This window comes from Anabas testudineus, chromosome 15 (assembly GCF_900324465.2).
Source record: "Anabas testudineus chromosome 15, fAnaTes1.2, whole genome shotgun sequence".
Classification (NCBI taxonomy): domain Eukaryota; kingdom Metazoa; phylum Chordata; class Actinopteri; order Anabantiformes; family Anabantidae; genus Anabas; species Anabas testudineus.
The window spans coordinates 19,058,001-19,084,679 of NC_046624.1; the positions used below are offsets into that span (position 1 = coordinate 19,058,001).

The window sequence follows — 26,679 nt, forward strand, 5'->3', positions numbered from 1 at the left end:
TATGTAATCAATCATTAATCTTCACTTGGCTTCTGATTTGTCTTATTTTGAACATGTTGTTCTTCACTCTTCCAAAAAAAAAAAAAAAAAGAAAGAAATTTAGATTTGCCCACAGCAATTACAGATCTAAATCCAAACTCCCCCATTTATTCCAAGTTTTTCCTGTCAGTTTATATTTTATTAATACTAAGCACAACTCGGAGCACTGCACAGCACAGGGCCTGCCCTCCTTTAAACTGAGATGATTCTCTCCTCCTTGCTGCTGCTGCTCTAATGCTCAGTCTCAGGGCGCCATTTTACACCACAGACCATGGAATTCGACTTAATGTCCCGAACAGTGATTTGTTACCGCAGACACCGGTCTCAAATGGTTCGGATCACACCTTGCTGTTAGGTCACTTTCTGTTGTTTCAGGAACTCCATCATCCTCTGCAGTCGGCGTGTGGTTTTCCCTGTGGGCTGATTTCCACACTCACAGTGTTGTAAACAGAAAACAAAAGATTTTTTTCTGTGACTGTTTACTGCTTCTTGGAAGAAGACATAGCAACAAGCAGCGATGGTGTGTAATTACACATAATGAACTTAAACCACTGCGACCAAAAATATAAACACTATTTGAAGAAATGCTACTGCACGGTGCAACGATAAAACTTATAGAGCTCTACAGAATGATGTGTGTGCATTGCAGAGCATTTAGCTTAATGTGTGTATTTCAATGATACAGCTGTGGTTAAAGGAATAGTTTGAGATATTGAACTGGTCTTAACAAACATGATGACATGATATCCACTCCGACAGAATCCTGAAAAGACCATGTTGTGGCTAATAGCAGTCAACAGACTTAAATGCACAGTTTACAGAGATAGTGATGTGTATGTGGAGACAGTTGTGTACGAGGATGAAGACAATCGTCAGAGGGCAATTACCACAGTAGGAGAGAGGCTTTGAGAAAAGGTCTGAGGAGGCTGCAAGATCAACAACTAACAACACCTGACGAGGGGATAAGTGCAAATAAATATACGGTATCTGTTTTTTTTTTTTTAAATCAGTCTACCAAACTAAAGGTCAGTTGAAGTGTATGTGCAAGAAGTTGTTGCTAAAAGACAATTACATCGCAGACAGCAGCTCACAGTAACATATTGTTCTCAAGTGTTTGAGAACGGGCAAATTGTGGTCACCAAGACTCAGACATGCTCTAATGTGTGAGTACAAAATCAGCCATAGAGAGACATAAGACATACAGGGACATAACCTGGCTGGAAATGTAGCCTAAATGCAGATTCTATTTGAAATACACTGGCTCAATATAGATTAGTGGGACTGGTGAAGTTTCATATGAACGAGGGCTTCACCTGGCGTCTGATCCGTTTGGCACCGGGTTCGTGTTCTAGGTGAAATGCAGCAAAGAATATGGGTAGAACAGAAAGACTAGTAGTGATCAAGACCTATTATCATATATCATATTTTACAAAGACCAGCTACATAAACCCTGACTCATTCCTTTAAAACCTGAAAGCAGGTGATGAGGACGACAGTTTGATGTCTTTTAGTTTCTGTAGTCCATATCTAAGCTAGGCTCACAGCCTCCATCAGCAAACTTAAACAAATCCTCCACAGTTTACACGTATTTCAGCATCTGTGTTAGTGGTTGAAGGCAGATAGAGAGCAACAAATGCATCTAACTACACTGTTACCGGAGTGGCTGATTAATCACTTTAACTCCTCTGAGCTAAGAGAGGAGAACTTTTCCAGCTACTTGATCGTGTGCTGGTAACCAGAAGGGAGTTGTGTCTTTGATTTCAAATTTAAAGGTTAATAGAGGGAAGCAGCAAAATAAATGAATGGACTGAAGCCAAGGGGTGTGGCATCGAGGGCATAATGAAGGAAGAAATAGAGAAGCAATAATAAAGTAGTCCTCTTGATTAAACTTTTGCGAAGCTCCATTTATTTTGCTGCGTTGTGGACACACAGGATATACGAGCATAAAAACAGCAGCGCTGGAAGCTGAATTAATCTAAATGAGAACTTTACAGATATAATAAGAGATTAATTTAACTTAAAGCAGTGCAGTCTAACTTTTTCATATTCCACTCACTAAACACAATTAGCCTGGTTCAGCACGACCTTGATCAACAGTGCCGAGCGTTCTGCTGGAAATGTAGTGATCTGAATCTCACTTTATATGTAAATAGACCTGATTAATTCAGTCAAAATACTGATGAAGAACAATGTTGTTTTAGATTTTTGCTGACCTTAAGAAAGTTATTCTACTTTAGTTTTACTTCAACAAGGGTAAATCACTCATTTGATAACAAACAGCTCAACTGAATAAAGTGAATTATTTTTTGTTTGTGTTGATCTTCAGTTATTAACATATCAATATGTTATCAGTACATATTGAGACTCAGTGAAGCTGAGAAAAGAAAGAAGCTGGAACTAAATGGGAACAGATCATGGTCAAGATGTACTCTGCAGGTTGGCTTGGCTCACTCTTAACGACATCCAGCGCCTAGTTAGAGGTCAACAGCTGCTTCTTTGCATTCAGAGAAGTAAGTCTAGGTGCTTTTGGCGTCTGATCATGAAACCTTCTGGATGTTTTTCTCGTCACGTCGGCACGTCCAGCTACAAGAACAACGACAGAACAGAACCCACTAGAGGTGTGGTGTACTCCATTGTGGCTATCGGTGCCTCAGGACCCCAGGAAGAGCTGTGCAAAGTGAAACCTGAGCTGCTGCTGTTATTATAAACCAGATGTGGATGAAGAGTGAGAAACAGCTGGGTGGATGTAATGTGTTTCACATCTTGCTGGATTCCCCAGAACAGTACAGTACAGCCTAACAATGGCTGCTCTTCATAACCCTGGGGCTACAAGGCTGAGCTCGTATTTATGTGTACAAGATAAAAAAGATGTTTGATATGAGACACAGTGATGAACTGAGCTTTAAGGCATGTGTTTCATGTCACAGTCATTTGTTCATTACAGAAACAAGACACACTGATGCACACACACAAGGAGTAAGACGTGACACTGAAGACTCGTTTTTATTCAAAAAAAAAAAAAAATCTACAGACAAAAATCTGTATTTAATAAAGAGGTGAACTCTGCTCTTACGTTCTCGTTGTAAAACTGGCTGCTTTGAACCTGAAGTTCTCCTTTAACATGTGACTATATACTGTAGATCATTTGTGCCAGCAGCAAAAACAGGACCGCTACTTATGTACAGTAATATTACTGTACCAGACGTTAGGGCTGGAGGATTTAGGTTATACTGAATACTGATAGTGGTGAAATATTGAAGAAAGCTCTATTTTGACATAGAGTAGTTGTGATTCTGCAGCTTGAGAAAAGTTCCTTACTCACTAGGAGGAGAAGAAGCTCGTCTGCTCGAGGGCTGCGTGTTCATTTGTTCTGCCAATTCTCTCTGATAATAAAGAGCAAGGTTTTAACATAAGTTTGTAGATGATGAATTTTAGAAAATGACAAGAAGTTTCTCATCGTAGTTCACATGAAAGGTTGAAATCGCTGCAACTGAAAACACTGACCCACTTTCCACATGTTGCCTCACGCTGCACAGTGAGTAGTATCACACACGTGCTCTCATTTAAACCACGGCTGCATGTTCTATCTGCCTTGAAGCCATGTCATTATGAGCTGCTGCGTACGCTCCTGAAACCGTATGTAGATTAGTAGCTCTGCAGATACAAATGCTTTTGCTCCTGGCTGATCCTGAAACCAGCAAATTTAGCCAGCAAATCAAAGGAAACCAGAGAATGGTCTTAAGTGATGAGCTAATCTTAGCACTCCACTTTTCTTACTCTGCAGATGTGTTTTGATGTTGTTTTATTCATGTACTGCAACAACACCTCCACTGGAACAACTGCGATCGTTCATTACTGAAAATGCCAAAAGATAAATGCTGCATGGGGAGATTGAAAAGGACAAGATCAGGTGAACTTACAGTCGAGCATACATAATGTCCATGAGTGACTTCCTCAGACACAGTGAAACAATGATTAGCTTTTCTTTCACACTCCAGACTGCTGCTATTTGAAATGGAAATAGACTGAATTACTGCAATGGTGACCCCCCCTCTCTATCTGGATCTTTCTCTGACTTGATCCAGTTCAAAGCACCTTTGAAGGCAAAGCATCGTCGCCTTTTATTTGTGTGTTTCTTATCTAGATGTGTGACTGTCCGAGCTGTAGGGGCCGGTCTGAAGAAAGGAGGGCGCACAGTCAGAATGGGAAAGAAAGAGATGTTGACACACAAGCATGGATGCATACGACCGTGGAAAATGTTTGAACACCAACACACACACACACACACACACACACAAACACAAAAATGTTTATAGTATCCGGGCTCACCAGCAGATAACTGGCGTGTAGTTTAGATGAGATCGAATGGGGTTGCCTGGCCTGGCAGTCTAGTGCTTTTGGAGGATCAAACTGTAGCTCTTATCTCTGTGGCCTGATGGTCTAACCTCTACTTTCTGCCATCGGTGTCTCACACAGATGTGCGCACGCATACACACACACACACACACACACACACACACACACACACACACACACACACACACACACACACACACACACACACACACACACACACACAGAGCACTGATGGTCTTAACTGTCTTACCTTTTGCCTTTTTTCTGACTGACGACAAACTGCAGTGCTGGGTATAAACCTGCTCTTGGCTTTTGAGACGCGGAGTGGAGTGAGAATACAGGTAGTCAGCAGCTGAAATACTGAACAACAGCACGTCTGCAACATATCTGACATGCAGAAATAGATCTGGGTTGGTACTTTTTAAAAGGTTGCAGCATACGGTACCTACCTAATGTGGTCGTGTCCTCTTCCTGCTGCATGATGACAGTGATTACCACGGTCTACCGTGTAGGATTTCTTTAAACTCTAAAATGATGTTTCGCACAACTCAACTGAAATCACAGATTATAGTGGGGAATGTAATAATAAATAATAAGGATATGTTCACTATTAACCTAAATGACAAGTAAATAAAGAACAAATCAAGTAAATGGACCCAGACGATGGATTTTGTTTGTGCAAAATGTCCAATCCAGTCCACAGCGTTCAGTTTTCTTTTCTTCCTTCAGTACAACATTCAATTTTGTGACAACAGTGTTATTTAATGTTTTTATGATTGGGTCCAGGTCAGTGAAAGACTGTGGGCTGACTTACTAAGGAAGAATGTAAAAGTCACTTCACACACAACAATGATCATTCTCCAACTCTAACCAGAGTTTTTCTTGCTAAAACCCAACTTGACATGAGAGTTTGAACTCTGACCTGTGGTTTGTCAGTTCGAGCCACCTCATTGTGATCTGCTTTCAGTTTTAAATGAATAAATACAGCTTCATTCAACAAAATATTGCATCACAACATAATAATAATATGTTGATTTCCCTATAAAATTTATTTGCATTTCCACTTTAGTTGCATGAGAATGTGATTTTTAGGAGAAACTAAGAAATAGTCCATAACAGTGAAATGTTAAACTGCAGCATGTTTATTCTTTAAAGTCCCATTTGTATTAATATATGTATTAATGGCAAAAATAAGCAGTCATTTATTCCCAACTCACTTAAATGCCTTGTTATATTTTAAATGAAAATGTGATTGTAATGAAGGAGGGAGTTAGATACCTTCTCTAAACCTGTGACTTATAAAAGAGAGGTTATTGTGGGTTTTCTAATTGAATGCACAACCTTACTTCACTTCACTGCTGCTCTGATAATAATAAACCAGCATTATGTGAAGTTTTACTGTGAACAATGTTCAATTACTGGCACATGTAAAAGCATTTTGAGATGTTTGTAGTGGAAAGCATTAAATCAGTTTTTTCTTTGCCCCATTGTAAAATCGCCAGTGTGCAGCTGCACATTGTGCTGAAGGAACTGAAGTCAAAAGTCATTTCAGATTTCTCAAAGTGCAGGAATAATGTTTCACAGGTCTGTTGATTGAAAGGGAAATGTCTGGCATCAGGTGATGACTTACTGTCCTGCTCTGTGTTTCTTACAGAGTCATCTGTTAATGTGACAACATGCCGTGGGTGAATATTTTTGTTCAAGGCTCGTCTGAGATAAGACAACGAATCAGACAATGCTTGCAGATGTTTATCTGGTAAAAGCTCATACACCGATTACAGTTGGTCAAACAAATAAATTCACATTTTGCATGGTGTCTGTGCACAGACGCACATCAGCCTCCATAAGTCCCCAGTGTTCGTACTGGAGAGGACATTATGGATTTCATGGACATCAGTATCAAATAACCCAAACTGCTGAGGTTCAACAATTTCATATAGGAAAGGGCCTTTTCACGGTTTAATGGGAGTGTGGCAAAGGAATCCTTCAAATGAAAACCAGGAGAAAGACAGAAGTAAATAAAATAAATAAAGCTCTGTGCTGATTTGTGTGTGTCAATAAGACCTAGCCTTGCCATTCAGACAGGCATAAAAAAAAGATGGCAGTGAGCGGTGAATGTTGTGAAGCGTTCGATAAGAAAAGGTTGATAGAGTGTGACTTCTCAGTTACTGTGAGCTTATCCAGCGTGTTGCATTATTGAGTCAGACCTTTCTGGTCTGAAGAGCGTCAATCGCACACATGAAAAACTGTTAGAGGAATGACGGCAAGAGCTACACGAGACAGTAGATAACAGAAGTTAGCTGTCAACAGGGGGCCACAGTCACAGAGCGCTGCAGGAGGGCTGCTCCGACTGCACCATGTGAAACTTATTTGATATCAAAAACATATGGATTAAAGTCCTGTCAGACACAACTAAAGTTGCACATGTTGCTACTAGTGCCTTTTTTGTACCAAGTTCAACCTTTTACTTTTACAGTGACAGTAAATTGGACCTTTTCTCCAAACATCCTTTAGTCAAATCATTGTGAAGAGAAATTTCTAAACAATTTTATTGAAAATGTTTGTATATAATTTTGTCTAAATTAGCCTTCGACTGTCTGAACAACAAACTCCTTCCCAGTCCTCCCCACTGGAACCCATTTTAAAAGAAGCGCTATAAACAAATGATATTGGTAAAATTCCTCAGTACCAAGGTCAGCCTTTCCCTTCGTTTATGTAATTCTCTTTCTAAAATCATATTAGTAAACCTTTGGAAAAAGGCTGCTTTTACACAAATTGGAATAAAACAATCTCCTCCCCAAGAGAAACACAGTCACATGGATGTAAATGTGTGCTTCGGGTAATTTTACAGGTACATATGTTTCCACAAATGGATGTGCAGCAAGAAATTTCAGAATTAAATCATGTTTTAAAACATATTTTATATGTGTTAGGCAGCATGGTGAAAACAGGGAACTATCAACTACAACTACTACGGGTTAGAATGAAAACGTAGTGACGACTGATCCCAGGTTTCTTCGAACTGTTAGAAGATGTTAAAAGGCCAAAAAGATAAAAACAGTATTTCGGTGTAAACCAGACTGATGTTCTCCAGCATGCATGTTCGGACAGGGTGCTGTTAGGGAGTCAAAACGTCTTCCAAGCAATCAACCAAAACAACTGTTATATTGAAAAATCTTTACCAGAATTGCAACCATTTTTTTTTAAACGTCTTGTCACCAGAAACAATTGTTGCTGTAACTTCATACAGAGATTCAAAAGCTTCCAATTCATAGGATACAACATAGAGACATTTATTTCTTGTTTCAATACCCAAACCATGTGGTTCTCCCGCCCATCAGCCCAGAAAGCAGCATAGTTCATCGATAACAAAAATTTAACTAAATCAACTAAAAAATGTCCGATTAGCTCCGGCGGTGCCCCACAGCGCTCCGTCCTTCCTGCGTCCTTCTGTCCATTCATCCAAAGATCCAGTCAACCAAAAAATAATGCACAGGTGAGTGAATGTGCACATATATGTGAAAATATCATTTGTAACAAAAAAGAAAAATAAACTAGATTTGAAACACTGGCCGTAGGAGACTCAGCATCTGGGCTGTCTTTAACAATCCCTCCTCCAAAGTCAGGCCGACTGCAGAAGAAGTCGTTTCCTGTTTTTTTCTTCTTCTCCCGCTTCAATCGCTGCACATCAGCACACACACATGCGCACAGACACACACACACACCGAGGGGAGATTTTGTTTTGTGTTGTAAATCCTCAAAGTGTGGTTGGTTACCACAAAGCGCTGCGCTGGAATTCTTGGCTGGGTAGACAGGGTTTTTCAAAAGGCAAGAGGGGCAAGAAATCCGAGTGAAGGCTTCTTCATCGTGGGCCATTTCGGATCCTGTGCAGGCTCACAGAAAGCGAATCACAGCTCATGGACATGTAACGAGACGTTAATGACATTCTTTCTTTTGAATTGAGCCGGACCTAAAATGTGACAGAGTTGATACAAAACAGGGAGAAGAAGAAAAAAAATGAAAGAAAAACAAAAACTAGTTACATCATTCCTGTGTTCTTCAACTTTGTACTTGGTCACTTTTTGAATTCCATATATTTATATCCATATATATTTATATATATATTTATATATTCTTTTTACAATTAAAAACACCATGGATTTGACAGACTATTTGGTTTCTTTTTGTCTAAGTAGAAGTGTTTCTCTTGTTTAGTAAATAAACGCATGTAAATGTTTTTTCTTTTTTACCCCCATACTGTCACTAGGTGTAAAGGCGGCCACTCGAGAAGTGTTTGTATGTTTTATCCACACAGTATGCATATCATCAGCACTTTATCAGAATTTCCATGATGTTACTTTTTTTTTTTTTTATTCGGCATTTCCATTTGCATCCCGCAGATGCAGCAACACCAAAATCTGTCAAACACTGTTAAACCAAACATGAGCATCCTTAATAGCGTCCTTTCATTGGCTGGTTTGGCCCAGGTCTCTGTGTGATAGGCTGGGGCTGAATAACTGGGTCTGCGTAGGTCCGTTACAGCTCAGCACCCCAGCACTTCCTCCATTAAGGTTCAGGAAGCAAACAGTTTCTTTGACCTCCACCAGAGCAGCTGTCGAACCACTGCTGCTGATCACGCTATCTTCCTGTTTCCTGTGAGCCAACGCCAACGCCCTGAGCTGCTCCTGAGCCTCCTTCAGGAGCAACGCCACCTCATCCTGCTGTTGGCCAATTGTGGACGAGCAGAAAGAAGAAGACGACGCCGTGTGACCCGCCCTCTCTTTCCTCTCATCTTTGCAGGGTGTGGCGCCGCAGGTGACTGACATCACTGTGGCTGCCGGGGTGACACTGGTTTGCATACAAGACACCTCGTTGTCATGGTGACACTGGACGGAGGGGATGATGGGGATGGAGCAGGAGCGAAACGGTGGTGGCGGAGAGTGGCTGTGCCGGCGGCCTGGCCTCCTCAGGCTGCGGGTGGCGGGATTGGGATTGTTGTGCTGAGATGGCGCGCACAGGCCTGAATGCACGTCCATGCGGCCGCTCCAAGGTGAAGGCAGTGTCGTCGCCATGGAAACAGGAGTTTGCATATGTAGGATGGCATCTTGTCTGGGGTCGTCGTGTTGGTTCTCTCCCTGCATCTCGCAACTAGAGAAGTTGGGAAACGAAGACAGACGAGACAGAGACGAAGAGAATAGAAACAGAGCAAAGGTTACTGAGCTGTAGAAAAACTTCCATACTTCACAGAGAGAAGAAGTCATTGTGTCTTTGAGTGTGGTTCCTACTTGATCGTCTTTTCAAACTCCCACACTGAAAACCTGGCAGAATACACAGAGGGGCAACTCTCCACCCTTTGCCATCTCACAGGCTAACTGAGGGGAGGGAGAGGGAGCGGGAAGAAGATGAGCCTGACATCTTTCTTTCATCTCTTTATATCTGAGTCTGCACACAAAAAACCTCCAAATGCCTCAACTCCCTTATTTAAGTGAAAAGGTAAGAGAGAGTTCAGTTCTTATGTTATTGATTTAACGACTTTATGCATGTTGAAAATGAGGAGTGCTGTTTTAAAGTTGAAGGAGTAAACTTCGGTCAAGGACCACAGACAATCGTCTATACAGCCCCTATTGGAGCGGTGATTTAAAAAAAAACAAAAAAACAGAACAACGAACAAACCACGACGATTCACTTTATGAAATTACTTGAGTCCCAGTGGCAGAAGTTTTAATCTGCCTCCCTGTCTTCTTATACCCTCTACTGCCCCCTTCTTGAGATGTTTTCTGCTCCTCACCACACATGCTACCCGTCTCTGGTATGTTTACATGTTGTTGCCTCTTAAATTAAGTTAAATGCCTATTCGAGTGTTGTCCCTGTTAGTCACATCTTGCTTGTGTGTCAGCTGTGGAAACTGACTTATTTACACGTACAGAAGATGCCGTGTTTTAATTTTAGTGTCGGTTTGAGTCGAGCTTGACTTTGGATTTCATTATTTTTGATGCAATGATGCACTGCTGTGAATAATCATGTTCTCGCACCATGCTGCTCTGCTCCCACAGTGATACTTTCTGTGTGAAAGGTTTGTTATACAAATGCAGAAAGCCTCATTAGAAGCATATTTACATGTATTTATACCCACTCCAGGGAATAACATCAATAAAGGGTTATTCTACATGATTCTCTTATTGTTGTGTCATGTTATTTTCTGTAATGTGGAATGCCAACAGTTTTTAAATTAGCCATTATGCTTAGTTTATGGTTTATATTTTATTCTGGGCCCCACTGATATATGATTATTTGATTGTTAAGGTAAAAAGAGCAAATACAGTGCTGCAGAGCAACTGCTGTTGGTTTGAACAGTAATTATCTGTCATAGAACACAAACTCTGCTCTACTGTAACTCACCCATCCACCAAATTTGCTTCCTGAAACTAAAATTTAGTTCATAATGGATGGTTTAAGCCCCTTATTCCTATTTAGGATTCCTGTTCACACGATGAAACTGTGGTTAATACATAGAGCGAATAGTAAATGAATTACCTAGGTACATTTAAAGAGACTCACTGCCTCCTTTCTTGTCTCCTTAGTGTCATCGTCACTTTCCTTTGTGCTTTTTCTGGACTTATCATAATGATCTCATTGTATAATTGTAGACACTCTGTATTTTCAAATCCAAGTTACTGTCTTTGCAACGTCAGCACTACTCTCTTTCTACTCCAGTCAGCTCTGCCCCTAGAGAATTATTGGATATTTCAGTGCCTAATATCAGTGGCCAAATCACTTTGATTCATTTGCCAATTCTGGTTACAGCTTCTACTGTTTGGTGTTGACTTTCCTGAGGATGTAGAGTTTAAAGCTTGAAATTACAGTTTGAAATTATAGCGATGGAATCATTTCTCTACTGACACACGGTCCTGTTAAGCAACATCCAGTTTCTGGTCTGTATCTGAGACTTGAACTAACTCCCTTAAGCCGAGACACAATCTATCCAGTCTTTGAAAGACTGACCATACCCCTCTGTGTAATCAGTGTCCAAATCCAGCTGCATTCTCCTGCAGTGGCTCATTATATTTGTCATAATCCTCTGCAAAGGCTAGCTTTTTCCACCATGTCAAAATTCAACTTGGAATCCCTCTTCTTTGTAATACCCTCATCACACACACACACACACACACACACCATCAAGGAGTTCAAAAATAGTGGTGGGCGGAGAAGGTGCTTTTTCAGACTCGGCGAAAACCACATCCTCGTTTTATCACCACCGTATTTTTCAGAGACATGAAAACCTCTCAGAAAAACCACAGTGGAGATTTAGCTGGCCCACAGAGAGAATCCTGCAAGTGATAAGAGAGGATGATGTGAGGGTGCTAATTCCCGAGATAACATTCACTGACAAATCTCTCTTTTGATGTGTTGAAACACAATCAGATTGCAAAAATCTATGAAGCGGAGTTCAAATATAGACCCTGGAGCAACTCGGGAGCAGCTAGAGGGGTATTACAGGGAGATTGTGAGCAAGTGAGGAGAGATAAGTGACCAGCCTTTTATCTTTTATGGGAGCTCATTACACGTACAAGCATTAACAGACATTTTCATTAATTCAGTCCCGTCCAGATCATTTCTTTACATATCCAATCTGTTTGTTGCTAATGTCAAAGTAAAATCTCTGTGTGATGTGATACAGGTACTTTGTGATAGAGAGAAATGTTCCACAGATGCAACACATCAGCATTTGCACATGCAATATGTCTGTAGGTGTAAAAGTGTAGGTGTGTGCTCACATACAGAAGTTGTCTCTGACTGACGAACTGATGGTTGTGTGTGTAGAAAAAAAAAAAAATCCTGCAACAGTGGACGAAAATACAAAAACGCGTGCAGTCTCTCCATCAGCCATTTTGGAGACAGCTTTATCTTAAAATAGTAGTAACAACAGAGGACGTTCTGTATCCCTGTCAGCCATTTTGTTGAGATAACACCAGGCTTTTCTAAGAGGCATGGAATAGAACGGGCAACCTTTCTTTAAAGCATTTTCTGACTGTCACATACTATCTGCACACCCCTCTATCACATCCTTTTACTTCTCTGCAGCTGCTTTTTTCGTTTTACTATGTTTTTGAATGCTTTCTGTCTGTGTCAGGACGGATTCAAACATCTAGTCTCTCTATTTCTGTCTCTGCATCTTTCCCTCAGTCTCTATGGAGTCATGGTCAAATGTCTCCATGGCAACGCAGACTACTTTGCAATGGGAGGGGGATGCTGGTGTCTGTCTGTCCATCTGCTGTGAAATATTAGATTAAAGTGTGAAGGAATTAGTAGATAAATGAGTACCTGAACGTGTGACTGAATGAGTAAGTTAGTGAGTCTGACTCGATGCCTTTTTGCACAACCGGTTCATTTAAATGTCCCAAACTTTGTCTGATTTGTTGTATCTGCACATGAATTTTCATTCTGTGCAGTGCTAGAAACAGATGTTCCAGGGATGAGGTCAAAATAACAAAAGGACTTCAGCAGAGCAGAGTTGGACTAAGGGTGTATGAATGAATGGAAACACAGGGAACACCTTTTGGGGTGACAAGGGGACCCTTGGGTTGACCATGTCATAGAGTAACCTTCAGTTCACCAGAAGACAGGTGGACCAACCAGAAGTGCTTTCTGATGAGCTCTGTGCTCTGTCACATGGGGTGGAGGGGGTTAAAGGACTGGGTTAAACCCACAAAACCTGGCAGACCAGAGGAGACCCAGACGAGAACTGGGACACCTGAGGTGACCTATAGACCATCTGCTACTTAAAGAATATGGTTGATCATAGGGCTCATTGAGGAGCACTTGAGCCACCCAGAGGGCACTTATCCTCACCAGACGCTTACTTGGGCACGAACTTCAGATGACCAAACGGCACTTGGGCTGACCAGAGGGGCACTTCAGTAGCACTGGGGCCGATGCAAAGAGCACTTGTTCTGGGGAAAGGCACACTTACGCAGCACTTAAGTGTCACTCAATAGTGACATTCAGGCAAAAATGAAGCATGAAATACCCTGCTTAAATAAAGACTCAAATCAAAGGGAATTTAGGTGCCTAGAGCACAAACGGTAAGGGCGATCACCACTCCGTCTCTCCCCTTGGCACTCCTCTGAATCTGCTGTGTGGATGCTGTTTTCCATGCATGTGCGCTCGGGTGTGTGGGAGTGTGTTTTATCCATTAGTGTCTTTCTCCATTTCTATTAGTATGCATGTAGGTCATGTGGAGCTTTATCCTGAATCAGGACGAATGAGATGCCTGCAGTGAAGCTTGTCAGTCCAGGTGGGTAAAGCACTGACTCATGACCCACCAAAAAATAGGTCAAAGCAGAGCGCCTTTCACACCGAATATCCACCTTGCTAGTCATTTTCACTGATCGTTTGCTTTTCCCCCCAACTACTGTACACACGCAGGTTTGCCTGAGAAGTATAACCCTGCCGTGCTACAGCTGAATGTTAAGATGTAATTGTTGGTCTTTCATTCTAAAGATTTAAAAAGACAAGACAACAGAGAGGAGAGAGAGTGAATGTGCAGCCTGTGTCGTGTCCTTAAAACTACAAGCACTAGGTCCTTTGAACTTGTGTGACCGTACTACAGACCACAACATGGCATGACCTTGTTTTTATCTTTGCTCAGCAGATTGGAAAACAAAGGATTGAGGGAGGAAATGAAATGAAATCCAGAGCTTTGCTCATGACAGGCCGGTATTTTTCACGCAGAGCCTTTCACTGAAATGACTCAGGACATAGAGGGTATAGCAAAGCAGAAAGAGAAAGAAAGGCTGTGTTGACAACTAACAGCAATGCAAACACACACTGTTTGGTTTGATTATAAGGTCCTGTAAATATAGAACATTTTACTGGTCTACGTGATCCAGTGATATTGATGTACTGTGTACATAAATATCTTTACATATGCACAAATGCTGAGGGCAGGTTTGGTTTTTCTCATTTAGCAGTATGACATATGTAATCTGGGCCTTCACGTTACTCTCCTCACCCTCTTTGTGCTTCAGACTCCTTCTCGGTTGAGTCTATTTCCTGAAGGTGTTGGTAGGCAGGGCCTGAATACTTGGATCCTCCAATTGGATTTAGTCTTCCTCTGGGTATGGGTGGGGTCCGGCGTGGAGCAGACCAGTGAGCTGCTCGGGTTCTCTGATCTGGGCTGCGAGACAACGACCCACTTCTAAAAGAGAAAAGACAAGTGACAAATGATTCGGGAACTTTGTATCTGATAGAATTTGATGTTTAATGTGAATTTAAGTCTAGGACTTATATTAAGTTAAACTGGACTGATCAGGGTTTATGTTGTATTGCTGGGGGTTGATGTGTTGGTGTCTTTTATTGCTAGCAGCTTACATCATGTCATGTCATCATCATGACAAAAAGAAAATGTGTTTTCATTCGTTCTTATGTGATGGTACATCATGGATCATACTCTTCCACTGTTAGTTTTCTCTTTATTTGGGTCAACCACAATTTGAATTGAATCTAAATATCATTTGGTCTATTTAGGTTGGATCTGTTTCTCTCTTTTAATTGATTCATGCACGTTGGGCTTGGGTAGGTTATCCGCCTGTCAGATTCAGATTGGCTCCAAATGTTAGGATCTGTAAATCTTTCTAGTAAGCATAATTTCTAAAGTGATGTCAGAGTCTAAATAGCTGACTAGCAGAAAATAGGAGCAAGCAAACAAATCAGGTGAGTAGTAAACAGGCTGCACAAGCACTAAGACAAACACGGTAAATGATGACAGCAACGAGCAGGTACATATACAAAGACATTGATGAGGCAATGAAAAGCAGGTGTGCAGGTGGGCGGGGCGGTCAGGTGATGCATGTGTGGAACACAGAGGTAACTGCAGGGTGAGTTAGAGTGGTAAGGTCTGCAGTGACAGGAGAGTTTAATGCAAAACTAAAACTAACAGCAAGAGGCAGGTGACGGTAAACAAAGCCTAGAGGTGGTCAACAGGCCAGTGTCGAAGGATCAATCTAAGAGAGTTTTATAAAAACCGACAGGGAAATTAATTTCCACAGGACCAAATGTGAACTTGACTCAAGATCTCAAAACAATCATAGATGAACACACATGCAAACCTGCACTACTGGGTAATGTTGTGCACGTGTATTTAGTTAATTCAAGAAAGTTGATAATTTGTGATTCAAACAAATCAGCTGCATTTGGAACAAGCTTTTCAGATTTCATTTCAGCTCCAAACTGCACAGTGTCCTGGCTCTGAGCCCTCATTCATATTTACATCTGATGCTGCTGTACCTCTTAGCAATAACAACTGGAAGCTCTGCTTGCAGTCAGACACTTGATAGTGATGGCTGAGTTTTATATAAGAGCTTTTAAATAAAATATTTCTAAAATACGGAATTAGCCCTGGCCAGTTTCTCTCTGGCTATTTTGGACTGTGGTATCTGAAGGCACTCCGCTGTCCAAGTCTTCGCCTAAGGTGATGCATTTGCAAACAAATAAGCCTCTGTCACCTACAAAGGATGTAGTTTGTGGTAACAGCAACCGACTGCCAGTCTGTGATCAACTCAGGTCTTCGCTGAGAGAGAGAGAGAGAAATAGAGAGAAACGTCCTGCAAGAGTTCAGACGAAAGGTTAGAGAAATGGACTTTGTGGGTGTAAGGTTGTCTGATCGTATTTCCGGTTTGTCCGGGAAAATCTCCTCTCAGCTACTGCCTGGATCCCCTTGAAAAAAGGTGATTAACCTCCAGCTGCTCTGGTGGAGCTGCTTAGTAGTAAGAAGTTGAAAACCTTGGGTGTACTGAGAAGTGCTCAGGTGTAAATTTCTGTTGCTGAACAGTGATGAAAACAAACTGAATCAAAAAAGCATTATGGGTGCATTTTCCTAATTTCTCCCTGAGTTAGCAAAAGTTTAAGAATGAGTTTTGTTTCGTGTTAAATCCAAAACACAGACACAAACACAAAACCTTGCACAGAAGGTTCATTTATTAGTCTGTGATTATATTACTAAAAATATCCAACAAGTCATAAAAGCAGAATACCAATAGAAGTAGGCTCTCGTGTGTGTGTGTTGCAGTGTATAGCTGCTGCTGATCATGCCAAAACCCAGCTGGATCTAACACACCGCTGAGCAGTGTGAGGAAAAGCTTACTGGACTTTCCACATCTGCACTGGCTCATAATTTCCCACGTGCTTCCCATTTCATCTCTGTCAGATCTCCTCTCGGTTCATGACTGCTATAGATATGGTTATTAACATGTTTATAGCTTTAATTATAATTACTCTCATTCTTCTGTAAATCAGCAATTAGTGTGAGCTGCACTGTAATGTGCATAATTCAATTTCTTTCCTCATTGCCTACCTGCTGATTATTGTAAAGGACATGGAAATTGGCTTTTGTTGTTACAATCTGCATTATTCCAGTTTCCTGAATGAGGGGACAGCTGCATCGGGTGACTTTCCACCTGCATGTATCCGTGTGTGCAATTAAGTGTCATACCTGTGATGTTTTGCTGTGCTTCTGGAGCTGTTGCAGTGTGCAAAGCTGGATTCACAAACGTTTCCCGGGCGCGACTGGGATGAACGTTTGCAGTACTGAGGAAACAAACAAGGACAACAGGAAGATTTTAGGTTTAGGTGCGATTAAGAAAAGCTAAGTTATGAAGTCGCCTTCGCTCAAATCACTTCCAATTCAATGCATTTTTACATAATGTATAATAAAGTGTTCCTACAGAGAATAAAAGCCCTTCTTCTTAAGCATGGTATAGTAAGATTTCATCTCCCCCAGCTCTTTGTCACGCACTGAGAACCTTAGAGTGGGTAGTTTCTACTGCACTGATCGTGGGAACTGATTGCCAGAGTCGAAATGGAGTCAAGGCATATCTATTTCTGTCTTTTTACACCTCGCTTAACATCATTCTTGCCTTTCCAGAGATGGAGGTAAATTGTACTGTGAGGAGAGCAGAGGGAGGCTGCTGATAGCTTGATAAAATCAAGAGTGAACGGCTTTTGGTTGTGTCACAAATCTTCTAGCAACAATGAAGGGTGGCACCATCACAGATGCCAATGATGGCTGAATGTCTAACAGCTGGGAAAGATTCAAGATACAGGTAAAGATTGCTGCAGTCTAGATGCACACTCAGTTTACACCTACCTACAAGTGTCTACTACATTAGTCCTGCAGCACAGTACAGTGGAATATCACAAGTATTATGATACAAAGGAGATTTTAAATTTGTAAATAGAGAATTATTGCACAAAAACAACCTACATTTGTTCTCTCCCAACATAAGCGACGTTAGTCTGATATGGTGTTTCACATCTCTAAACTTTCATAATTAATCACTGTGAAGTCCTTCATTTTGTGGTGACAGTCCCTTCTCTTTCCCAGCCTTCAGTACAGGATGTCTAAATCAGCAGTGCTGTGGTATGATGTGGGTCCCAGGTTCTTTCTTTTAATTCTCTTCATGTTCCTCTCCATCTCCAGAGAGACAAATATGCAATGAAACAAATCACCTTCTTGATTTCGCACTTCACAGTGCAGTTGACAAAGTCGGCAAAGACACGGCAGCGAAGACCTGCCGTGAACTCCTCAAACGTAACAAACTTTAAAAGCTGTTGACGAGATGTGACGACAGTGGCTCTGGTTTGATTTCTTATCTTCTACCCAAACCTGTCGGTGGTTTGCTTCTGTTTGGCAGTGACACTTTTCTCTTCTCAGCATTATCTCGTCATCGTCTAGACTGGAACTTCCACACTTTTCTAATGTAAGGCAAGGGAGACCTACTTTTGTGAAGTAGTTTTATGTCTTTACTTTTTAAAAAGTTTCCAGCTTAATGTGTGACTAACAAGGTTGTCACTGAAGCATCCCTTCTGACAATTCTCTGCAGGACATCTGCCTCATTAGTGTCACAAATGCTGCCATGGCCGTGTGACTATTCAGACATGTGGAGGCCAATTTGTACTTGACTAAATCATGACATACTTCCTTTGTAGACTATCGTTTCAACCAAACTGGCAAAATAGATGATTAGAAACAGGTCGTCTTGTTTTGTTTTCACTGCAGATGTGGACAGGAAACAAAGGTAGAAGACAGGCGATGACATCCAACATGGAGGTGCAGCCAAGCTCAAAGTGCGGACTTGCAGGTGCACGGTATGCAGGGAAATCATTTAGCTACTTATTCCTATATGAATTTTTATATTTTCCTAAAACGCAATTGTTATCTGGGTTAAGTAAGCATTAAATAATTAGGTAAAGAGGTAAAGACTGATAATCGAGAGCAAAGCAGAAATAATTCACTTTCTATATACTGTATCATGACTTCTGTAAAGTGTTACACACCATTTAAATCAGTTTATCCAAGCAGACAACTTCTACAACAGCATTTATTATAGTGTGAAGGCTTTTGAGCTCTGGAACTTGGATGGTGTCATGTCTGCTATGATTGTAGCGCTCCTCATCAGAAGCAGTCTCATGTTAGTCACTTACAACACTAAATCATTTTTATTACACAGTGTTGTAACATAAAACAAATATAAAACAGATCCAATGTATTTGATCCAGCCAGCCACCCTGTCGCATCATTGACTGTTGAATGGAACATTTCTCTCACGTCAGCTCACACTCCTGTGTTCTGACACCATGCACATCCAGGATACTAATTAATACAGAAACTTCCACTGAGCATTTATTCATATCTCAGCCTGTGATAAAACAAAGAATGGAACGACCTGGATGACAGTACGATCATAACAGCGTGTAACTGAGTTCACTCATTCACACTAACTAATGCTTTGCTTTTACAGTTAAAGGCAGAAAAAGTCATTTTCTCTTACTTATTTATCCATTAGACACTAATAAAGAGCTCTGCCTACCAGCACAAAGGAGGAAAAGGGCCTTCAATCCATTAATGCTGACACTTTGAGGTTCAGTGTCCATTTTGTTTCAGTTTGAAAATAGATTTAGGCTTTGGAAAGATTGCTTTAAGGAAAAAACTGAAACAGTGTGCATGTGTCATACAGAAATACGGACTGTTTATAGAGGTCATCAATAAAAATGGAATGTTTTCTCGCACAGCTGCAGGCGAAAAAACCCGGCTCTTTAGCTCCATAAATGTGCGCAGATACAACGGGCAAAAGTAATCTTCGCTTTGACAGTGACTTCATGCCGAGTCTGGACATTTGTGGTGCAAAGGGTGTATGTAAGGGCGTGTTTAAACGGATGTGTGTGTGTGTGTGTGTGTGTACTGTAATGGATGTTTTAATCTCTGAGATAGGGACTAGCGTACACCATATGCCTCTGGCACTGAGGTTCTTTAACACTGACAGACTATCCGGAGGGAACCAGGCGATGATTTTTATGATTTGTGCAGAGATGCTGGCATCAGTAACAGCTTTACAGCATTATAAACACACACAAACAGAGCTAGACTCAGAGCAAAGCAAAGCAGGCACAGGATGGTCTTGTTCAGATAGAGACAGAGCAGTTTTAATTACACAGCAATGGCAGACTCTGAAACCTGAGGAATTCATGATACGGTGCTAAAACCTGATTGATAGAGAAAGAGCAGCTCACTTAGAGTCGCTCTTGAGTTTGCTGCTTAATCAAATACTTCCAACAAAAGGCCCTGCGGTGCTAGTCCGAAGTGCTCATTTTCTATAACTGAGCAGTGCTGGAAATTCTGCTGCCTTTGTCATGACCCACATGATTATATGGGGTATTAATCCAAAAATCCATGCACTTAAATTCAATAAAAAGTTAAAATCCAAAATGCAGTTAGATATGGCAAAATTAAATGGGGATCTAATTGTATTAAAGAAATGCACCAGAAATGAGAGAGAAATTCAGACTGCTGTGTCTGACATATTTGTATGAGTCTATGCTACTAAAGCAGCGCTGACCCTCTATTTGTTGTGCTGCGATCATGAATTTTGGTAATTGATCGCCTGCAGACAGAAATCAATGTGATTCTGGGTGCGTAGGCACAAAATAAACAAACATATTCATTTGCATATGAGTTCCCCAAAGGTTCTTGTAGATATGAAATAAATAAAACAACATTTAAAAGCAACATTTTTACACTAAAGATCAGCCTTGATTTACTAAACAATACATTCAGTAAACAATAATCAGTAATTCATGGACCAGTGCTAATAGAGCAATTAGCGAAATAAGAACCAAAGGACTTTGTTTTTTGTGTTATGATTAGTTTCAATGTGATTCTATTGTAGTTTGTTAAATGGTATGTTATTGCATTATATTGTAGTTTTCTCCTACTACATTATATTTTTTCTTTCCTATTTATTATCATGCACAATATTACGAGTGTCTTTGGTGAACCGACTTGGGAATATGTTCTTTTTTATTTGTAGCTATCTTCAGTGTGTGAATTTAATGTCTGGACCTTCCTGACAGCCTGCTAACTCCAATTATAATTATAACCATGATCCATTAGTATGTTCTAGGAGCTTGCTCACGAGCTCCACCAATCACACTCTGCACCTATGACTTCCAGCATGGCCCATGTTGCGAGGATGTGAAGGTGCTGATTGTTTCTGGTGGGACTTGGTCACAATGCAAACAAAACTGTGGTGTTTCATTAACTTAAGGACAAGAGAAGAAGTGAAATGATAATGTTATAGTTTGTTTTCACCAACAATGCAACTAGAACATTAGATTTTTCAATAAAATGGTGTTAATGGTTTAAAGCTGTAATGTTACTTGTTGTTTCTGTTATTTAAGATGTATCAGAGCTCCCTCACTGGTCTGTATTTGTTGCTAAGCCTTTTCTCAACCTTTATTTGTTCAGGGAACATTTGAGAGGCCACCTCTCTTTTTCCAGAACGCCCTGATCACTATGACGCACTTACACACATTCAAACTTGGAAGCTGCCGGGTACGACCACAGTCTGACCTGTGGCCACTGAGAAGCTTCACTGGAGCAGCAGGGATTAATGGTCTTGCTCAAGGGCACCACAGTGGTGTTGATGAGGGGGGGCAAATGCTGCTCTAGGACTTGTTCCTCGCAGATTTTCTTTATCCTGCCGACCTTGCAGTGAAGCAGCAGTGGTAACCACTAAGCAGCTGTATTGCCCAGGTGAACTAGGCTCCAGACTCGCTCAGCCCTGTTCAGAAAAAGGCTCCTAAACTTATTCAAACTATCACCTAAGAAGTGAAAGTTTGAATCGGTTCAGTTGCAGCAAGAATGTCTGAACATGCTGTGAATATGCACCGTATACAGTATAATGATTTTAGCCTTGAGTTACAAATGTAATCAACTAAGGGCCACAGATCAAGAAAACCTTACTCATGCGGGTCAGACTTTATGTTTTGAGTTGGCCACAAAGGCATGAATGAACATTTTGGTCAGAATGTTTAACTTGACTCACTCCACTTGGCCCAATTCGCATCCATTAGAAAGTCTCAAAAAATAAAATAAAAATAAAAACTTCAACTGAGATTTTTCAGAAAGAATGAAAAAGCTATCACAAAGCTGAAAGTGCAGTGACCCATTTCAAGGTGGAATGAAGCTGCTAGCTGAAAGAAAAAAAGGAGTTCAAAGAGCATTCGCTTGGAACATTTCTACCATTGACTTCCATAATTTGAAAAGCAAAATATGATAGATATAAACATGTAAGGTAATAACAGTAATGTCCTAAAACTGAGCTTCAAGAGCTTCAGGATGGTAAGAATCAGTGAAAAATGAGGGCGGAAACAAATGAATAAGTTAAAAACAAGAGGAACAAACAGTAGGTGCAGTACGAACCGTCTTAGCACGTTAAATAAACCATAACGTTCTTAAATGTAGGAGCTGCCTGATATTATGTACTTCTCATGCACAATGTCTCTGAATTAAACTGAAGTTTTACTTTAAATTCAGTGAATAAATCCACACGCTTTGATTAAAGCATTTCCAGTTTTGTGGATGCACATAGAAGGTTGGATCGCTGCCATTCCCTTGATCCTCTTGTAAGTTTGGGAAGCCAGTTTGTTTGTCTTTGGCAGAGCATTCGGCTTGAGGTTAATTTGAGGAGGCACACCTGACACACTGTCTTTACAAAGTCCAGATTTTACAGATTGCTTTCGAGCTTTGGTTAGTTCTGTCTCCAAGCTACGTCTTAGATATCTGAACCCTTTGTGAACTGAAACTCAAGCGGAGATCCCGAGGCAAGAATGTCCCTGTGCTTTAAAGTCTAGAGGCCCAGTATTAAAGTCGACAGGGTCTGTGCAGCTCTGCTTCATTCAGACACTCCTGTGAACTGTTGATTCCAGTTAGGTATTGAATCGTTTTACTCAGTATAGTGAAAAAGTTGTGACTGTGCACTGGAAAACTGGTTCCTGCGTCTTAGTAGCACATGAAGATGCACATTTAAAGCTTTGTACTACAGTGGAAATCTTCCTCATAGTAATTGTTGTTGAGTAAAAGCCTGCAGGCTGTGTTAGCTCGGATTTACAACAACTAATGAGATGGGAACTATGGTCTTTGGTGTCAAACACATTTCGCGTCCAGTCATTCACCTTCACTGCCCCTCTATGACATTTTTCACATAACCCCTATCTCACGATCTCTTTTCTTAGTGCCATGTAAATATATTTAGTTTCAGACTGTATTAAACCTCCAGTGCTAATGTTTTCTTCAGAGCACCGTCTAGTTTCTGTGCATGTGCTAATGGACCTGACAAAAGCCAAATTTGGAAAAATCAGGCAAATCAGGCCAAGGACTGACTGTCAGCTGTCTCTTGAACTGCCAGTGTGAGTTGTAATTATCTCTACTCCATGCTGGGTCTCACACACAGCATATGAATCTCTCAGCTTCTATCACGTAGTGATTTAACCATCTTGTGTATATTAATGTGTTTATGATGGATAGAGTTTCCCTCGTGTGTACAGCACACTACATGTGCTTTATCTCATTGGAAATTTATATCATGCCCTTCGAGGAAAGATGCAATTTATTCAGTTAAGGTTCTTGTCAAATCTGTGCAGATTAGTTTCATTGGTAACTTGTAAGTAATAACTAGTTAAACATAATTTCTGTATGTTGGTGCACAAATACAAAAAGACACTTTCTCGAGGCAACTGCAGATGTGCCATTCAAATTAAAGTAATGTTTTCCATGCCAGCTACTCTGGGAGATGTGTGATGACAAAGAGTGCAGAGAAGATGATGAATGACAACACTAGCAGGCGCCGCACTCCCAAACCACTGAACGATTGCTCGCTCAAAGACCTGTGAGCCTGATGCAAGTGGCCAGGTGGAGACGGAAAGATATACTGAGTCATACACAGCTAAAAACTACAGGAGGGTAATGGAGTCTATGACAAATGCTAATGCTCTAAGGTTTTTTATTTGTACTGTTTATCTTTGTTTTTGTGTTAATCTCATCAGCAACAGAACAAAATGACACTCGTGTTGTGAGCTGACAAGACAAATCTGGACTTCCACTCTTTTTGGCACTGGCATAAAGCAGGTTTCACCTGATGACATCCATATTACACGGTCTTCTAAATCATTTAGGCATTCTTAAAAGAAAAACAGAGAAAGACATCAGCAGTCACCTCATGCATTTGTAGGTTGGTGTTTGACGTCCTCGTCTTGCCATCCAAGGCATTACTGGAATTAGCAGTGTAGTTTTTCAAACTGCGACTCTCCTTCAGGTGGGCGTGGAGCTTCTCTCTACGCCTCCTGAAGCGAAACAAAACAAGGATGATGCACACATGACACATATTTCAGGAGAGCTTCACCATCATATTGGTTATAATAGCACAATTTGCAGCAAAAACCTTAAACCTCCCTCAGCTACTCCCACTGAGGAAGCTGCACCCTCCTTCTTCAGCATCACATAAGCTCTCTAATTTATTTCTAGTAAAACACGTTTTGAGTTCCTTAGTGTCACAATTATGTACTGCAATCTTGAAATTAGTCCCACCTGCAACTAATCTATAACATTGTTCCTATTAATTCAGAACAGGAGCTTCAGGGCAAACAGCTAATTAAGAACAAGTTGGAATGATTGTGACAGTGAAGCAGCGACTTGCTTTAGAAAGGAATGACACATATCAACATAAACTGGACAGATTTGCTGTTTATGCTGCAGTGGTCAAGCAAGTCAGAGTGATGTCATGTGTTTGATAGCATGTCACTCTCACTCAGCCTCTTGTCGTAATGGAGTCTGTGCAGTAGTTCTTAGCTGCAGCTATTAATGTGACCATTTTAAGGCTGAAGACAGACGAGAAGAAGAAAGTGAGCTATTGAGTAAAGCAGCTCCCCATCAATAACTGACCTTCTCCTTGATAAATAAGACAGTATTACTGTTATGTGATGTTTCTTGACATCACTCAATAGTTTCTGTGTCTGAGACGTTTTGTGCCAACACTCAGACGTGTTTTTATTGAACTGGCTGAAACTGTTTTATTGCACTTAAACTGTGGCACTGAAGTCATTGACTGACAAGCTAATTAGATTGATCTCAGTCTTCTACAGGCACCGAACTAACCCATGACAAGAGGTGTAGGGATAATCATGTTAGAGGAAATGGAATAATTAGACCTTGTGGATCAGAATGTTGTAATCTGATTACTCCCATTCATTGGAAAGAAGCTCCTCTGATTTGTTTTTCTGCCCATTGTTCACACTATAAATGATTAAAACCTTATTAACCAGGCTTGTACAATAACGCTGACTTACTTGAAAACGCACTAAACCTGAGTATCATGCGCCAGATGCACAGTTTCTTCCTCAGAGACTCTTTGCTGAATGACAGCGACGTAACAAAGTGTTTACAAACAGCCTGGTGGTGAGATCCTCCTATCTTCACCTCCATAGGCCCTTTAATTCTATCTTCTTAGAAGAAGGCTGCGACATTTGTTGGACACTACATTTCAAAAAGCATTTACTTAACATGAAAGGTCCATTATCTCTTCTAAAACCTCGGCACACACTAGTTGTTAATTTGATGCTTTAGCACACTTGCTCTTTATAATGGAAGCGTATACTTTTGATGCAATCAAAAGCTTTTTGTTGAGAGACGTATCGTCTGTCATCTTGCATCACTCGCTGCTTGCACAACACTGAATTATTTTGCTTTGTGATGTACAGTAGAAACTAGCTGCATCCGCCTGCTTGGTACGATAAACAAGTTGATGCAGGCACCTAGCCTCACTCAAAGAAGTTCAGCCTTTGAGAATTAGCCTCCAATCACTGACTATTTGTAATCAGCCCAATGTTTCTAACCACAGCTCAGACTAGACCTGATCAGGGAAGCTTGTGTATTATAATGAATGAGTATCCATGATGTTTTGTTTCTTGGTCAAACACTAATCAGCCACATATTTGATATCCATTTTAATAGAGGAAAGACAGATGCCACAGGGACATGTTACTGTATGTATTCAAAAAAGGATTTTTCCCCTTTGAATTGAAAATTAAGTCACCCAGAGTTTAAGAGTTACGTCCATATTGCACAGTTCCGCTTATTACAATTTCCACCCAGTGTTCAGTGCCAAGGCAAATAATAGGACTGTGACTGAACTCACCTCCTGCTGCATACTGCCATTTACTGTAGCATTCATGATTTCATGAATTGTGCAAAATAAGGTCACTCAGTCTTTTCTCCATATGATCAAAATGTTAGGAAAGCATTCACCCGTACTCAAACTCAGGAGGATAAACTCGCCCATACTCAGATTTCTCATAATTTCTAATAAGTAATTTTTGACTGAGCTGTGAATTTGTCTACTTGTGCTTTTGAAGTCTTCACCCTGCACGGACATCAATGTAACCTTTATATTGTCTGTTCTCGGGTGATGCTAATCCAGCTCTGTCTCATCTAGTTTATGTGGAAGGTGTTTTGTCTTCAGTTTGTCTTCAACAAGTTAAATACATGATCAGTTGGATTCAGGTTAAGTGACTAAATTGGACGACAAAGCTCAGGTCAGCTTAAGGCCACTGTCTTTCTGCAGTTTTAAAATTGGAGGACCATTAGAAAACTGATATAAGTCATCCAACATCCATGTGTTCACACACTTGAAGCACAATACAATAAATATTCAGCACTTTAAATGTGTTGTTAATGTGTCAGAGGAGACACACAGTGCACTGCATGTTGACATTTAAAGAGCAAAAGGAGGAATTGATTTGTCTTGTTCAGCTGTATTTTTGCCTGGCTCTTTTTTCTCAGTGTGATAAAACCTTTGAATTTATCTTTATTCAGATCACTCCGATTTGCATGAACACTTCCTCTTGATCTGTATGCATCTTCTCCCTTGAGTAAGCTACAGTAGTTCCCTTACT

At 40.7% G+C, this 26,679-nt stretch overlaps 1 protein-coding gene across 1 annotated transcript in view; it reads right to left on the minus strand.

Annotated features, from left to right (window-relative positions):
- Nucleotides 1-8,861: 8,861 nt before the first annotated feature.
- The window catches only part of LOC113159489 (pro-neuregulin-3, membrane-bound isoform), a 253,411-nt gene continuing 235,593 nt past the window's right edge, over nucleotides 8,862-26,679 (minus strand). The window contains 4 exon segments of the mRNA XM_026356211.1: nucleotides 8,862-9,543; nucleotides 14,408-14,593; nucleotides 16,886-16,980; nucleotides 23,946-24,072. Of these exon segments, the coding sequence (XP_026211996.1) occupies nucleotides 8,862-9,543; nucleotides 14,408-14,593; nucleotides 16,886-16,980; nucleotides 23,946-24,072 (1,090 nt within the window).